Source organism: Garra rufa, chromosome 23 (assembly GCF_049309525.1).
Source record: "Garra rufa chromosome 23, GarRuf1.0, whole genome shotgun sequence".
NCBI lineage: Eukaryota > Metazoa > Chordata > Actinopteri > Cypriniformes > Cyprinidae > Garra > Garra rufa.
Window position 1 is genome coordinate 4,363,360 of NC_133383.1, and position 17,659 is coordinate 4,381,018.

A 17,659-nucleotide genomic window follows, 5' to 3' on the forward strand; every position below is an offset into this window, starting at 1 on the left:
AGTTTATGTTCTGAATATCTTGGGTAGAAGCGCATTAGCATGGCGAAGCATATGGCACTGCTGAAATTAATAACGTGCAGATGAAGTCATTATAAGTTATAGGTGCATTAAGTGCTCTAATGATGACAAAGTTTGGGCAAAGACAATGAGTAGCATGAAATCTTGTGCTGAAGGATAAAGTGAAGGATAATTTTGCGAATCGGCAGCGAGAAGAGACTTGATGGATGTGAGCAGCCTCGGCCCACTATATCTCACTATAGCTCTTTCTGTTCAAGAACCGTGGGACACCTCCAGTGCTGACAGTAACCAGCCCAAATTGGCTTCCGAAACACAGCTTGGGTTCCACCATCGGTGAGGGGGGTCATAGAAATGGCTATATATCTGGGTTGGGGGTCGACAGGTCTTGTACGCTCGAGACAAGCGGCTCAAATGTGGCTGCATCATTACCGATGCTCCCGTACACCCGGCGCAGGAACCTGCTAGCATGAAAACAGAGCAAGACCGGTTTGATGAAAACCTGCTGTGAAACCTGATAGAAGGACCGGAGATGATTGTTTGGCCCAGGGTTATTATCGCCAACAAAACTAAAACCGTAAAAAAAATTTCAGTGCTTGGGATAAATGTTAACTGGAATAAAATAAAATAGGAAAAAGGTAACATTTTTCATTTTCACTTAGTTGGATGTAGTAAAGTAACTAAAACTGAGTGTCAAAGACAAAAAAATACCTCTTTAAATTGATGTTTTTCCAAAAAAAAAAAAAAAGTAAAAAGTTTTCTGTTTAATTAATTTGCATTTATATATATAATTTTATTTTATTTTATTTTATTTAACACTAATACAACCAACAAAAAATGGACAATGAGAAGTAACAAGTAAATTAAAATAAAATAGCCAACATTGTTTATTTCCATTTAGCTGGATGTACTAAAATAACTAAAACGAAAATTAAAATCAATGAAACATGAATAAAAATAACAAAAACGCACAACAAAATTTACTAAAATAAACTACAAATAAATACAACAATCAAAACGAATTAAAAAAGATGCATAAAACTATAACGGGAGTAAATACTTCTTTAAATTGTTGTTTTTCCAAAAAATTGTAAAAAAGTTTTCCGTTTAATTAATTTGCACTTTTTTATAACCAAAACTGAATTTAAAATCAATGAAACATTTAAAAATGAATAAAAAAATAACAAAAACGCACAACAAAATTAACTAAAATAATCTGTAAAAATAAATGTAAAAATCAAAATGAATCAAAAAAGATTAATGGGAGTAATTATGGTCTTAATAAGCAAATAAATGAAAAATTACTATTATTGAAGTGCACCTATAAGTTGTATGAAAATAACTAAAACTGAGGGTCAAAGATGAAAAAGACAAAATATACCACTTTAAATTGTTTTAATTTAATTTAATTTCTGTTTAATTAAGTTGCATTATATATATATATATATATATATACATATATATATATATATATATATATATATATATTTCTTTTTTTTCCAAATTTGGAAATATGCCACTATCCAAGTTTTTTTTTTAATCACTTAATATGCTCCCTTATTCTTTTATATATTATATATTATACAAGTCAGAATAAGCATGTTGTTTGAATTTTTACATTAATATTGTGTTACTCTGAATAACAATGTAACATTATTTCTAAATGTTTTACGTTTTATTCTCCAAAAACTTACTTGGTACATTTTACTTACATATACACTTACATTTGCTTTCTATAGACATAAAATCACTTTTGTAAATTTCTTTTGATGTGGACATCTTAACATCTTTGACCCTTGAATAACAAAATTACTTAAAAAAATATAAAAATAAAAACTAATTTAAAACTATTAATAATGGTAGTAATTCTGGTCTTAATAAGCAAATAAATGAAACAAAAATAGCTGGATATTAATGAAGTTCACAAATCAACTCAATAGTGTTGTTATTTTCACAGCACACAGCAGAAAATGACTAAATGGGTTTTTATAATGATGATACAACAGCATTCTATCATAATATAAAATAGCTAAATCTAATATTTTCAATTTATATTTGGCCTACCAATTAAATCCGTTTCATGCAAAACAGAAATGAATCTCACTCTGATCAACTGGTCACTAGTATTATGAAAATGAGCTCAATGATTGGTCCTCAGAAGCTTTAGCTTTAACAAACGCACCTGCCGGAGCTTTTAAAAGGAGTATTATGTTAAATCTCTTCCAGGATTAGACTTACATTCTATTCCTCAGAGATAAATAAAGGATTGTGCAAGTGCATATTGGGGAATTATAATGTTTTGGAGGATTCTTTTTATTCCTCTTGAGACCTGTGACAGTACTGCAAATGCTAAAACATCCCGCTGCTTATTATGCGTCTCGTTTGAACGCTTTTTAATATATTTCATCATGTTTCCTTTTGGAATATAGAGGAGACCAAGGCTAGACGACATGGATATTTTTTAAAAATGTCACAACAATGGTTTCCTGCGTTTGCATTTGTGTGTTTGAAAATAAAATAAGTTGAAGTATATTTTTTAAAAATAACAAAAGCAAAAATATAATAACGTAATATAAAATATATAGTCAGATTAAAAGATAAGTGTCATTTTTATTTATCTGTTTTTATTATCTCTGTAAAAAAAAAAAATATTGTTAACATAATTACGTTTGTACACAAACTCTAAAGTTGGCTCGACCAGAAGATTAGAAAATGTTTTAAAAGCTTGAAGTTTGAAAGTTGTTAGTCTGAAGTAGTTTAAAGTTTAAAATAGTTTTAAAATAGGTTAACATTTAAATGATTTGAAGGCAATAGAATCTATTAGAATAACAGATAGACAGATAAATAGATAGATTCAAGGGTGTTGCTAAGCGGTTACTATGGTACCTGGGGCGGTTGCTATGGTGTTGCTAGGGTACTCGGGTTTGTTGCTAGAGCCGTTGCTAGGGTACCTGGGGTGGTTGCTAGAGCAGTTTGCTATGGTACTTGGGGTGGTTGCTAAGATGTTGCTATGCGGTTGCTGGGTTATCCGGGGTGGTTGCTAAGGTGTTGCTAGGGTACTCGGGTTTGTTGCAAGAGCCTTTGCTAGGGTACCTGGGGTGGTTGCCAGAGCAGTTTGCTATGGTACTTGGGGTGGTTGCTAAGATGTTGCTATGCGGTTGCTGGGTTATCCGGGGTGGTTGCTAAAATGTTGCTATGCGGTTGCTGGGTTATCCGGGGTGGTTGCTAAGGTGTTGCTGTGCAGTTGCTAGGGTACTCAGGGTGGTTGCTAGGGTGTTACTAGCATGTTTCTAGCATGATTAGCAAGTTACTAACATGTTGCTAGCCTGTTTCTACCATGATGAGCACATTATGAGGATGTTGCTAGCATGATTAGAAAGTTACTATCATGATTCTAACATAATTAACACGTTACTACCATGTTGTTAGCATGAACAGCATGTTACTAGCATGTTACTATTTTTTAACATTATTAGCATGAAGCTAGCATGTTACTATTATGTTGTTAGTGCGATTAACAAGTTGCTAGCATCTTTATAGCATTATTAGCATGTTGCTAACGTGATTAACATTACTAACATATTTTAACATGATTAGCATGTTACTAGCATGTTACTAGCCTGTATCTAACATTAATAGTATGATGCTAGCATGTTACTATTGTTGTTAGTGCGATTAACAAGTTGCTAGCATCTTTATAGCATTATTAGCATGTTGCTAACGTGATTAACATTACTTACATATTTTAACATGATTAGCATGTTACTAGCCTGTTTCTAACATTAATAGTATGATGCTAGCACATTACTAGTATGTTGTTAGCATGATTAACAAGTTGCTAGAATGTTAACATGTTATTAGCACATTTCTAGCATGATTAGCTTGTTACTAGCATGTTCTTAATATGATTAGCAAGTTGTTAGCATAAGTAACGTTACTTTTATGTTTTTTAACATTATTAGCATTATTGGCATGTTGCTAGCATGATTCTAACATTGTTAGCATGCTGCTAGCATGGTTGACATGTTACTAGCATATTTCTAACATGATTAGCATGTTACTAGCATGTTGCTAGCCTGTTTTTACAACAACATGCTAATAATGTTAAAAACATGCTAGAAACATACTAACGACATGTTAGCATGATTAGCATGTTATTAGCATGTTTCTACCATTAACATGTTGCTAGCATGATTAACATGTTACTAGCATGTTGTTAATATGCTGTTAGCGTGAATAGGAATTTACTAGCATGTTGTTAACGTTACCATGATTAGCATGTCACTAACATGTTGTTAGCCTGTTTCTAACATTAACATGTTGCTAGCATGATTAGCATGTTGTTATCAACCTGTTGCTAGTATGATTAGCATGTTACTAGCATGATTAACATGTTTAAACCAGGTAAAACCAGTTTATTCCGTAAAAACAGCCAAAACCAGCCTAGGCTGGTTATCAAGTCTTAGCTGGTTTAAGCTGAAAAATGCTGGTTTAAGCTTGTTTGGTCTTTTTGCAGGTCTCCCAGCTTAACCAGCTAAAAAGTGCCAAAACCACTTTAAAACCAGCCTGGGAGACCAGCCAAAGCAGCCATCCAGCTTAGTCTGGTTCTAACTGTTTTGTTAGTTGTTAAGCTTTGCTCTAGCAATAAACAGTTTAAATACACCTTTAAACCCATTGGACAAAAGTTTTCACCCCCTCAATAAAAGTCACTCAAGCCAACCAAATTATTATATACAATGAATATGTTACTAACATATTCCTAGCATGTTTGTTAGCATGATTAACAAGTTACTAGCATGTTGCTAGTATGAATAGCATGTTACTAGCATGTTGGTAACCTGTTTCTACCATTAGCATGTTGCTAGCATGATTAACAAGTTACTAGCATGTTACTAGCATGTTGGTAGCCTGTTTCTACCATTAGCATGTTGCTAGCATGATTAACAAGTTACTAGCATGTTGCAAGTATGAATAGCATGTTACTAGCATGTTGGAAGCCTGTTTCTACCATTAGCATGTTGCTAGCATGATTAACAAGTTACTAGCATGTTGCTAGTATGAATAGCATGTTACTAGCATGTTGGAAGCTTGTTTCTACCATTAGCATGTTGCTAGCATGATTAACATTTTGCTAAAAGGTTTCTAACATGATTAGCATGACATCAACGTGTTATTATGCTGTCAGCATTATCAAGTTACCCTGTTTTTAGCATTATTAGCATGTTTCTTGCATGATTAGCATGCTATTAGCATGTTACTAATTATTTTTAACATTATTAGCATGTTGCTAGCCTTATTAGCATGTTGCTGGCATGTTACTAGTATGTTGTTAGCATGATTAACAAGTTATTAGCATGTTGCTAGTATGTTGTTAACATGATTAGCATGTTATTAGCGTGTTACTAGCATGTTGCTAGCCTGTTTTTAACAAGTTGCTAGCATGTTTCCAGCATTATTAGCATGTTGCTAACGTGATTAACATTACTAACATTTTAGCATGATTAACATGTTACAAGAATGTTGTTTACCCGTTTCTAGCATTATTAGCATGTTTCTAGCATGATTGACATGTTACTAACATGTTGCTAGCACGTTTCTAGCATGATTAGTATGCTGGTAGCATGTTTTTAACATTATTAGCATGTTGCTAGCATGATTAACATGTTTAAACCAGGTAAAACCAGTATATTCTGTAAAAACAGCTAAAAACAGCCTAGGCTGGTTGTCTAGTCTTAGCTGGTTTAAGCTTGGTTGGTCTTTTAGCAGTTCTCCAGCTTGACCAGCTAAGACCAACCTGACCATCTAAAAAGTGCCAAAACCACTTTAAAACCAGCCTGGGAGACCAGCCAAAGCAGCCATCCAGCTTAGTCTGGTTCTAACCGTTTTGTTAGTAGTGAGTTGTTAAGCTTTGCTCTAGCAAAAAACAGTTTAAATACACCATTAAACCCATTGGACAAAAGTTTTCACCCCCTCAATAAAAGTCACTCAAGCCAACCTAATTATTATATACAATGAATATAATCACTCTTATTGAGACTGTGCATTTGCCTTTGTTAAACTGTTACTGAAAAGCCTCTAATTGGTGATTTAATGGCATATTCTGCTTTTGAGGTTCTGCTTTCTACTCTAAAGGTGCAAAACATTTACTAGACTAAACAGTGCCAACTAGCCCCTTCGTCCCAATACATAAGCTTGTTCTAACCGCAGTCTATGTGTCATTGTGATGTGAGACTTTAGATATTCGCTTGTTTCTGTGTGAAGAGCTCAGGAGGCGAGCTGCAAACGATCTGAAAGTAAGTTGGCTTCAGAAGCGAACAGGATAACAATAGCAGTCCTCTACATTACCTGCTTAAACGGCCCTATGGGACGAGCGCAGCGATGCTGCTGAAGAGGGAGCGGTTTGATGATATATTGTGTTTGTTTCTGCGTATGTGCGGCGGGGAGAAAGAGAGAGGACTCAGCGCTGAAGGCATGTCTCTTTGCAGGAAAATTAAGTGTCTGTGCGGCGCCTGAGACATCCACACTACCCACCCTCCATAATTTGGTGTCAGGCCCTCCGCTCATTAATTTTACTGCAGCGTTTCCAGAAGGCCTCTGGAGCGATGCGTGTGGGGCAGACAGTCCTGCTCCTGCCATAACAACCACAACCATGCCAGGCAAATACGTGCACGAAAATAAAGCAGAAAACATGCAGGGGCGCCTGTAAATATGTATCTGATGGTGTTTTCGCTTTATTTCTGTCCTAGAGAGCGAGGACTGTCAGTGTATGTGATCTTCAGCAAATAAAAATAGTCCTGCATAAACTGAATGATGCTTCTACCAACAAATACAGCCACCACTTCAACAGTGTTGTCTTTAATGGTAACAAAAATGAAAACTATTACAAATAATTTCCAATAAAATAAAATGCAAATATTCAAATATTCTCAGTAAGATTTTTGTTATTTTTTTGCTCAGCAAGCCTGCATTCATTTGATTCAAAGTACGGCAAAAAAAAGTAAAATTTTGAAATATTTTTTTTCTATTTAAAATAACTGCTTTACATTTGAATATATGTTCAGATGTAATTTATTCCTGTGGTCAAAGCAATATTTTCAGCATCATTACTTCAGGCTTCAGCGTCACATGATCCTTCAGAAATCATGAATAATTTAATATGCTGATTTGCTACTCAAGAAACTTTCATCAAACTATTCAAAGAAACCTAGTTTTTTTTTTTTACATTATAATATTAATAAATATTAAATATAATATATATAATTAAATATGTAATATCAAATATAATCAGAATATTATAAAGATTTCTGAAGGATTGTGTGACATATTGATGCTAAAACTTCAGCACTGAAATCACAGGAATAAATTACATTTTAAAATATATTAAAATACAAACCAGTTATTTTAAATAATAAAAATATAAACTTTTTTTTACTGTTCTTTGGATCAAATAAATGCAGGCTTTGTAAGCAGAAAAGACTTCTTTAAAAAACATTAAAAATCTTTAAAATGTTCAAAAACTTGATAGTGAAGTGTATAAATAGAAACATTTTTATAATAGTTCTAAAAAATAAAAAATTATCAAAAATCAAATTGAAAGACTGTCTCTAATTGTTATTTTTTATTTATAATTTTATTTTTATTTAGTTTAAATATTATTGTAAACTATTATTGTTAAATTATTGTATACAATTCATTACATTATTATTGGTATAAAGAATATTTTAAAATTGTTATTTTTGAACTGATCAAGAATGCAGATAATGCAGATTGTTGCAAATATGGCATAAAATAAACAATAAATAAATAAACTACATTTTGCACAAAAAAATAAATAAAAATACAAAAAATAAAAGCCAACGTTTTGACTATTTTTGAAATTATCAAGAATGCGGCCTTTGTTGCAAATATGGCATAAAAAAACAATAAACAAATTACATTTTGCACAAAAAAATATAAAATAAAAATATAAAAATAAAAGCCAACAATTTTACTATTTTTGAACTTATCAAGAATGCAGCCTTGGTTGCAAATATGGCATAAAATAAACAATAAATAAATACTACATTTTGCGCAAAAAAATATAAAATAAAAACATTAAAATAAAAGCCAATGTTTTTACTATGTTTGAACTGATCAAGAATGAAGCCTTTGTTGCAAATATGGCATAAAATTAACAATAAATAAATAATGGTATACTTTTTATACTATATAAATACTACATTTTGCACAAAAAAATATATATATAAAAATAAAAGCCAACGTTTTTACGTAAAACTATTATTGTTAATATTATTGTATACAATTCATTCAATTATTATTGCTATTAAGAATATTATACATTGTTATTTTTGAATGCAACCTTTGTTGCAAATATGGCATAAAATAAACAATAAATAAATAAACAAACTACATTTTGCACATAAAAGTATAAAAAATAAAAGCCAACGTTTTTACTAATAAAATAATATATAATATATTATAATATACAAAAATAATAATAATAATAATAATAATAATAATAATAATAATAATAATAATAATAATAATGTTATTGCAGTTTTTATAACCAGGAAGAATTTTTTTTACTTTTTTTTTATTGATTAAATTGAAAGATTCTATATGATTTTTATCAGTACTATTGTTGTATTTGTATGTTTTCGTATAGTAAAATGATGTATTATTGTAAATAATTAATTTAAATGATACTTAATAATATTGCCATGAATATAGCCATTTTTGCTGATATGGCAGAAAAACATAACATAATACTAAAATAACTCAGGGTGTCAAGTTTGTCAAATTACTACTTGAACGGTTTTAACTTCATGTCCAGATTCATGACTTTTAAAGAAGACATTAGGCTTTAATTGGCCTTCAAAAAAAGAAACTGCAGTAATGTAATATGATGGGAAACTTAAATCCGCCAGCAGGTGGAGGCAGTGTTCACGATTGAATCACTGAGTCGTTCAAACGATTCTTTCAAAACGGCTGAATCGTTCAGGAGCGAATCAAATGACTGTTTTAATGAATGGCTTAGTGAATCAGTGATTCGCCCAAACCAATGCGGATTCGGATTCGAACTCGAACACAGAAACAAAACTAAAACATCTAACTGTCAGGAACATTTTGCTGCCATATCTTGAAATTGCCAAGCTAGCACCTTGTATATTAAAACATTCATTTATAATGTGAACAAATATATATAAATATATTTATGATTGATAAGAACCAAGTGCAAAGTCGCTATGTTAATGAATGGAATTGCATTCGTGATTGCAAAGATGCTTCCAGAAACGAATTATTACACTTGTTCTAAAAGTGGGCAAATTAATAGAAATACGAAAATACTTTCTTGTAAAATATTTTGATGTTGAATAATTGATTCTTGAGCTGCTATTTTTAAAATAACATTAGACGGTTTGAATCAGACACTCGCTTCTGATAAACTGCAGCGTGAACGAAGACGTGCGCGTGCAACTTCTCATTTCAAACTGAACTGAAGCTCTGGAAACACTGAATACCATATAAGCACAGCAGAAAGTCATTTTGCCAATCAATGTGTAATGTTTCTGCTGGCGTGCATGTTCAAATGAACGTTTTAAACAGTATTCCTGCCATGCATACAACATTATGGTACTACTGTATGGAGGATACTACCGTTTCAAAAATGCAATGGCACTGCGGGTATTTTTAAGCTTTAGTATCGCGATACTACCGTGGGACCGGTATACCGTGCAACCCTATTATATATTGACATTATCACTTTTAATATGCCAGAAAAGTTGTATAAGTTGTAAATGCAATTTAGTCCTGGATCTTCATAAAGAGCAAAAATCATTTGTAAAATACTGCAGTCTCTGGGGGGGGGGGGGGGTTGAATAATTTTGATTGCAACTGTATATATATATATATATATATATATATATATATTATTTTAATTTATATAACAGCACTGAATTATATTTGTTGATATTTTCAAAAAAAAAAATTAATTCTGCAAGGTACACCTATCATCTGATTATGCAGTATACATTATTTTTGTCATAAAGTGTGGTCATTTGCATGCTGTGTTACTGCAATTTTCAATATTGCAGTATGTGATCATGCAGCAGAACTGCTGTTGCACTCCTTCCAATTTAATACACTTGTACTAGAGTTAAACAATTGCATTGGTGTTTTTGTTACGAAGTGCTGAACCGCGTGTACTCTGTGTGCAATGACTTGAAAAAGAATAAATGATGTGCCTTGAAACTGTTAAACTAGAGCCGCAGTTCTCAGCTGTCAGTGTGACTGCATCGGAAATAATGATATGTTGTTATGGTTTGCTGTACTTGGACTCAATAAGACAAAGTGTAATTGTCTGCAACAGGCAACACAACTTTATTCTGGGCTGAATCCATAGAAGTTTTAAAAACATCACTTGTCATATATTTTCAATGAAAGACAGTCTTGCAAAGTCTGTAATCCTCACCGACTCTTGCAAGTTTTGGGGCCGTTCATTGGTACGTTTGGATCAAGGAGAAACTTCCAAGAGTTTTTCCAATTCCCAGGCTCACAAGTTTTTAAATCATTCGAGAATTTCCAAGACTCCATCCATTCTGCAAACATTTCTTCATCGTCAATGTTGCCGGATTTGGATTTAAAGCTACGCTTTGGTTGCGTCTTCGCCATTTTATAAGCATCGCTCCACCTCTTCATTTGTGGTTTCTGCTGATCTATATCTATTTCCTTTCTTGTCTTTGTAGTCTTTATCATTATCACAGATTCATCTCCATCCTTCCCGTGCTTCGAGTCAAGCTCTATCTTCATAAACCTCCAGGACTTGGCCCAGAATTTCAGCTTCAAGTCTTTGGGCGAAGCAGAAGGTAAATAATAGATGTGTTTGTGTTTGGACCAAAGAGTCAGCTCTTGTGCATTGAATGACTTCGGCTTTGCATCAACCCACGAGGCGATGTTCTTTGGTGGTTGTGGGTTTGACATCTTCCATGATCGACCCCACTCTGACCTGCTCTCAATCTGCACTGGTTTAAGCATCACATGAGAATAACATTCATCTTGTCTTTGATAAACCTCTGTGCTGGTGAACATCCAAGAATTATCCCAATCTAGTACTTCGTTTTTCATTAGCTGCTTAAGTCCACGACCATCAAATCTCTTCTTAACCTTCCACGAGTCATTCCACTCACTTGAACTTCGTTCTTTGAACCTCTGAGAATTCAATGCTCTCCTAAATGGATTTGATGCTTTTATGAGTTCCATTGATTTCTCAAACCATGCATGTTCAGTTTGGAGATCCTCCAAAGTCGAGAACCTCCAAGAATCATTCCATGCAGTCATGGATGGTCTATTACATTGATGATGAGTTGATGACGCCCACGATTGTTCCCAGTCCGCCAGAGATCTTGCATACGCACGCTGATGCACCAACTGGGTTGATATACCAGCCGCTTGTCTTTCCAGAAGATGCTGACGCCTCGTAGACCTCCATGACTCGGCCCAGGTGCGAACCCCTGCTGGTCCATTATGCGGAATATCTTCATTTTCTCGCTCTCTTCTCATAGTTCTAGGCTGAGCATTGGTGGACCAACCTTGCTGCCATAAACCACTATCTTGATTAAGAGTTAAATTGGTGATCCTCCAAGAATCAGCCCATTCGGTAAGAGTTTGTGAGAACTGTGAAGGTGAACATCTTTGGTTCCTCAAAGCTCTTTCCTCTCTACGCTGGCGTTTCAGCATCTTCCAAGAATCCTTCCAGTCTACTTTCTCAGAGAAGTTAAGCATCTCTTGTCGCTTCTGGCTTCTTGGCAAAGCAAGTATGTCAAACTTCACATGTTCAGTTGGTTGCTTGAAATTGTCTGGTTTCAATGTCTCAGCCCTCACTTCCACCTCTTTATTCATCTCTTCTTTATACTCCGCCAGATTTTTTATAGTCACCCATGATTTTTCCCATTCGGATGGCTGTGCATCCGTCCATGGAATTGCGTGCTTCATCTCTCTAGACACATGCATTATTACACTGCAGATGTCGGGACGCACCTCCTCAGGCACCTTTGCTTGAGATTGGATTGACTTCGTCTCCATTTTTGAAATGGTTTTCGCAACCCTCCAAGATTCACTCCAACCTGAATTATTTGAAGTTTTAGACTTCATATGAAGCTGCTTCCGAGAATTATTCCATGATAGTTCAGGTTGTTTTTCCTCATCAGTTGTGGGTTGGATTAAATCAGAACTAACATCTCCTTTTACAGGCTTCGTTGACCTCCAGGACTCTTTCCAGTCTAATGCACTTTCTTCATTTTGATCCCTCCACAAGGTGGTAAATTTATTGCAATCACTTTTATTTGTCTTTTCATGACACTCTTTTCTTTTCTGAGTGAATATCCAAGAGTTTTCCCATTCTGGAGAGACCAGGTCTTGTTGAATGCATTCAGAGTCTACAGCTTTGCTGAGTTTCTCCCATAGAAACATATCACTGGAGCTCATATTGTTGTTGGCGTCAAACCCCAGATTAAACCATGGTTTACCATCAGTGCTTGGCTGAACATTGAGAAACTTCCATGACTGCCCCCAGTCGAATGCACATGGGCTTTCTTGAGGTTGCGGCAAAGGTTGTGAGAACTTCCAAGACTTTGCCCAAACCATCAACCCCGGGCAGCTTTCGTTGAGATGGTGTAACAAGGCCAGTTTGTTGGCTTTGGTTGTTTTTGTCAAGTCCATTTTCTTCTGGAAGCCTTGCGGCCTGCCGAGGTTAGTTTTTTTTAGCCTTGTGCGCATCAAGACCCGATTCTTCAGGAAGCTTTGCTTTTCTCTCCAGCCTTTTGGGGGTTTTTATCTTGGAGGACATGCGTGTCTGCCAATCCTGATTGATTCTATGAAAACGGCCAACAAAAAAGACTTCTTGTTAATTATGAAATGCGTGCTTCTTTTGTTTTAACAGATTAATTAAAGATGGCTGGTGTTATTAAAATTAATATTTGCACAATTAAGTCAATTAAAGTTGAAGCGGCCACAAGCTCATTATCGTTCTGAATGGCCTTATTATGTGCAAACAGAATAGACACAGAGGCAGTTGGGATCAAACTGCTTTCATGCGATGTTAGAGTTACTGTAATTATGAGATGACTCACAGAGCTGTTCTTGTCTTCTTCAGAAATTATTCTTTTCTATGGCAATGCTTAAAATGCATTAATGTGCGACTTGCAATTATGAGTCAGAGAAAGTTTTTTACAAGCTGGAAACTAATAAACACAGTAATTCTGACATGGCATGAGCGCAGCAATAGTATGTTAATAAATATTGCAAAACTATGAATGGAATTTGTTAAAAAATAATGACATCAACAAATTGGTTAACTATCAACAAATGGTAAAAAAAAAAAAAAAAAACTTATGGCCAAAATATATGCCCCAAACAGTGACATTTAAAAAAAAAAAATGTTTTAAAAGCTTAAAAAAATATATATTTATATTTTCAAAAATAATTTCTAGTCATTATATATATATTTTTTATAGATATTTTGAAATATATAAAAAAATATATAAAATATTTTTAATTATAAAATTAATTCTTATTTTTTTACTTAGTTTTTTTTTTTTTTTTTTTTTTATGTGGCAAAATTTTATTTTAAATATATGTTGTAAGCAGTGAGGCTCAATAAAATATATTTTTGAAATAGAAAATATATTTAGTTTCAATGTTCATATACCAAAATATATTTCAAAATGTAATTTAGGAGCAAGAAATATAATTTCTAATTTTAAAGTAGCATATAGTATTTTTTTAACATTGTAATGCTGTAATTTTATTTATATGTATTATATGTTCACACATTTTATAGACAACAAATAAGTTTTTTCTTCAGATTGTGACACAGTATGTGAATGTATTTTCTTGGACTGAAATATATAGGGCAAAAATGCTTTTAAATACTTTAAAAATATATATTTATATTATCAAAAATAATTTCTAGTCAATATATCTTTGGCCAATTATTTTTAGATATTTCAAAAATATTTTTTAAATTATATTTACTTTTTTTTACTTTTTAAATTAATTAATTGTTTTTTTTTCCATGTGGCAAAAATGTATTTTAAACATATGCTAAATATATGTTGTAAACAGTAAGGCTCAAGAAAATATATTTTTGAAATAGAAAATATTTAGTTTCAACGTTCATATACCAAAATATATTTCAAAATGTAATTCAGGAGCAAGAAATATATTAATTTCTAGCAAATACATTTATAATGTATTTTATTGAGCTTCACTGTGTACAACATATTTAGCATATATTTAGCATTATTATTTTGGGCACATAAAATAAAAACAAATATTTTATATATAAATTATATAAATTTTACAGGACATTATTCGGCCGAGATACATCTATTTGAAAATCTGGAATCTGAGGGTGCAAAAAAATCAAAATACTGAGAAAATCACCTTTAAAATTGTCCAAATTAAGTTCTTAGCAATGCATATTACTAATCAAAAATTACATTTTGATATATTTATAGTAGGAATTTTACAAAAAATCTTCATGGAACATGATCTTTACTTAATTTCCTATTGATTTTTGGCATAAAAGAAAAATCAATAATTTTGACCCATACTATGTATTTTTGGCTATTGCTACAAATATACCCCAGCGACTTAAGGTTTTGTGGTCCAGGGTCACATATACATATACATATATATATATATATATATATATATATATACATACATATACACACACACACACACACTTTTTTAATTATTAAATTTCTTACAAAATATAAAAAACATTTATTTATAAATTAATTCTTATTTTTTATCTATTTTAAATATATGCTAAATATATGTTGTAAACAGTGAAGCTCAATAAAATATATTTTTTGAAATGTAATTTAGGAGCAAGAATTTTTCATCTTACAGTAGCTTTTGTGTGTGTGAACACTGCAATGCTGAATTTATTTATATGTATTACATATTCACATGTTACATAGGCAGCAAATAAAGTTTTTTTCAGATGTGACATACCATGTGTCAATGTATTTTCTTGGACTGAAATTTATAGGGCAAATATGTTTTTAAATATATTTATATTTTCAAAAATACACAAAAAAGGCCAAAAATATATTTTGCTAGAAAATATATTTACATAAAATGTTTTTTAAATATTTAAAAATATTATATATTTATTTATTTATTTATTGTGCCTTACAGGGCTGCTTTTAGCAAACTGGAAGTGCCTCAAAACACTTTAGGACATTTTTTGAGCCGCAAAGTTTTGTAAATACAGAGTTGGCCATTATAAAGAGTTTTTCTGATTGACATATGCAGGAAAACGAGAGGTTCGGCAGGTCCTCACCTTTCCAGAGCGCTCTTGCGTATCCTCGCCTCTTCCAGCTGCCGTTTCTGTCGATACTCCCTCAATCTGATTTCCCAGACATCCTTCATAATTGAAGCGCCACATACTAACACTTGTGCGTTTTTGTCCATTATTGCAGAGACTCCTGCCGTAAGCGGAGATGAAGCTGTCAGGAAATGAACGAGATTGGATTCAACAAGATTGCAATGTTCCCTTGCATAAACCAACCATAAAATGTGAATCTGTTTACAATACCATGCATTTGATTAAGCTATTTAATTTAAGCAGGACAGGCAATTAAATATAAACACAGTACTATTTGGAACATCTGCACATTATACAACGCATTTAGCCTGGAATCATCACTTATCAGGCAAAAAACAATAACACATGAAATTGCTTCCGTGATTAATTCTAAAATAGCATTAGTGGATTGTACTTTCATGCTATATTTAAAAGCAATAAAATTGTGTTTATTCCTAGCGATATTAATTGCAATTTCATGAGCGCACCGTATCCAATACGGCTGTCCTGTCAACATGGCAAAAGTGTATTCTAGAGCATAAATGACTAATTAACACACACACACACAAAAAAGCTTGCTTACCCGTCTAGCTGTTCTCTGTCAAATAAGCATCTGGTATCAGAAGCAGCTCTTATAAGTGTCAACCGTGTAACCAGGGCTCTTGACCCGGCTATTTTTAACCCCACCGGTGTCCATGTGCCTCTGTAACTCATTAGAATTGACAGAAATGCTTGTTTGCATTCATGTAAAAATATTCTTTTGTATTTCACTGCATGTTGTACTAGACTAGGTTACAATAAACCTGTCACTACAAGGATGCTTTTTTTGTCACCCTTGTAGATAATGAATAAAGTGGTGTCAGATTTCAGAATGAAAATGAGTTTCATCCTGACAAGCGCTGATGATGGAGCTGATAATTAATAAGCTGCGTTTAGGTGCTACATGACACAGTTGATAATTAAAAGTGGGTTATTTGATTCCTCTTGATTTGAATGAAAGGATCAAGTGCAGTGTTGTGTTCAGTATAGCCACCGTGCCACTAGAGTGTGACGTTTGCAACGGTTGCCGGTAGAAATATGATATGAATGTACAGTCGGTCTATGGAAAGGACTGGATGTACAGGTGTGAGTGTGTGAGTATAATTATATACATGAACAAGTTGTTTCTTTAAAGCAGCATTTCACTCTCAGGCCATCCAAGATGAGTTTAGATGACTTTGCTTTTTCATTAGGTTTGGAGAAATGTAGCATTAGATCATTTGCTCACCAAGGTATGTGAATGGGTGCCGTCAGAATGAGAGTCCAAATGGCTGATAAAAACATCACAATAATCCACAAGTATTCCACACCACTCCAGTGCATCAATTACAATCTTGTGAAGCCAGAAGGTGTGTGTTTGTAAGAAACAAATCCATCATTTAGATGTTTTTAAAATATGAGTCTAGCTGGAGTGGTGTGGATTAAGATGTTTTAAGACTGTCTCTCGCACCAAAATCCAGCCACATGTTTGTTTTTGACTTGTAAACTGTGCTTGATTTGTGCAGATTTCTCTCCTCATTCCAGACCGGGCCACTTTATTACTGACGGAAGCTTTATTGTGGATTATGGACTCATATTTTAGTTAAAAACATCTTGATGATGGATTTGTTTCTTACAAACATTCAGCTTTTTTGCTTCACAATATGTTAACTGATGGACTGGAGTGGTGTGTATTACTTGTGATGTTTTTATCAGCTGTTTGGACTCTCATTCTGACGGCACCCATTCACATACATTGGTGAGCAAGTGATGCAGTGCCAAATTTCTCCAAATCTGATGAAGAAACAAACTCATCTACATCTTGGATAGCTTAAGGGTAAGCACATTTACAGCAAATGTTCTCTTTTTTTTTTTTTGCATAAACTATTGCTTTATGTAAACGGTGCTTGATTTGCGCAGATTTCTCTCCTCATTCTAGACCAGACCACTTTATCACTGAAAGAAGCTTTGTATGCATTTGGGAAGGACTGGGTGTATATTTGTGAATATAAATATCCACAAACAAGTCATTTCTTTAAAGCAATATTTCACCCTCAGGTCATCCAAGATGAGTTTAGGTAAGTTTGCTTTTTCATTAGATTTGAAGAAATGTAGCATTAGATCATTTGCTCACCAATGGATGTGAATGGGTGCCGTCAGAATGAGAGTCCAAACAGCTGATAAAAACATCACAATAATTCACAAGTAATGCACACCACTCCAGTGCATCAATTAACATCTTGTGAAGCC

General features: G+C 33.3%; 1 protein-coding gene across 1 annotated transcript; it reads right to left on the reverse strand.

The window, feature by feature from the left end:
• Window positions 1-10,371: 10,371 nt before the first annotated feature.
• LOC141299670 (uncharacterized) lies at window positions 10,372-16,021 on the reverse strand. Its single transcript, XM_073830055.1, has 3 exons — window positions 15,975-16,021; window positions 15,368-15,533; window positions 10,372-12,884 (listed from the first exon to the last, which is right to left on the reverse strand). The coding sequence occupies exon 3, from the start codon at window positions 12,787-12,789 to the stop codon at window positions 10,483-10,485; it is 2,307 nt and encodes a 768-aa protein (XP_073686156.1). The 5' UTR covers window positions 12,790-12,884; window positions 15,368-15,533; window positions 15,975-16,021; the 3' UTR covers window positions 10,372-10,482.
• Window positions 16,022-17,659: the final 1,638 nt, after the last annotated feature.

What these genes read in the sequence shown, in the direction of transcription:
- LOC141299670 (XM_073830055.1), bottom strand. Translation starts at nt 12,789, where the DNA reads ATGCGCACAAGGCTAAAAAAAACTAACCTCGGCAGGCCGCAAGGCTTC.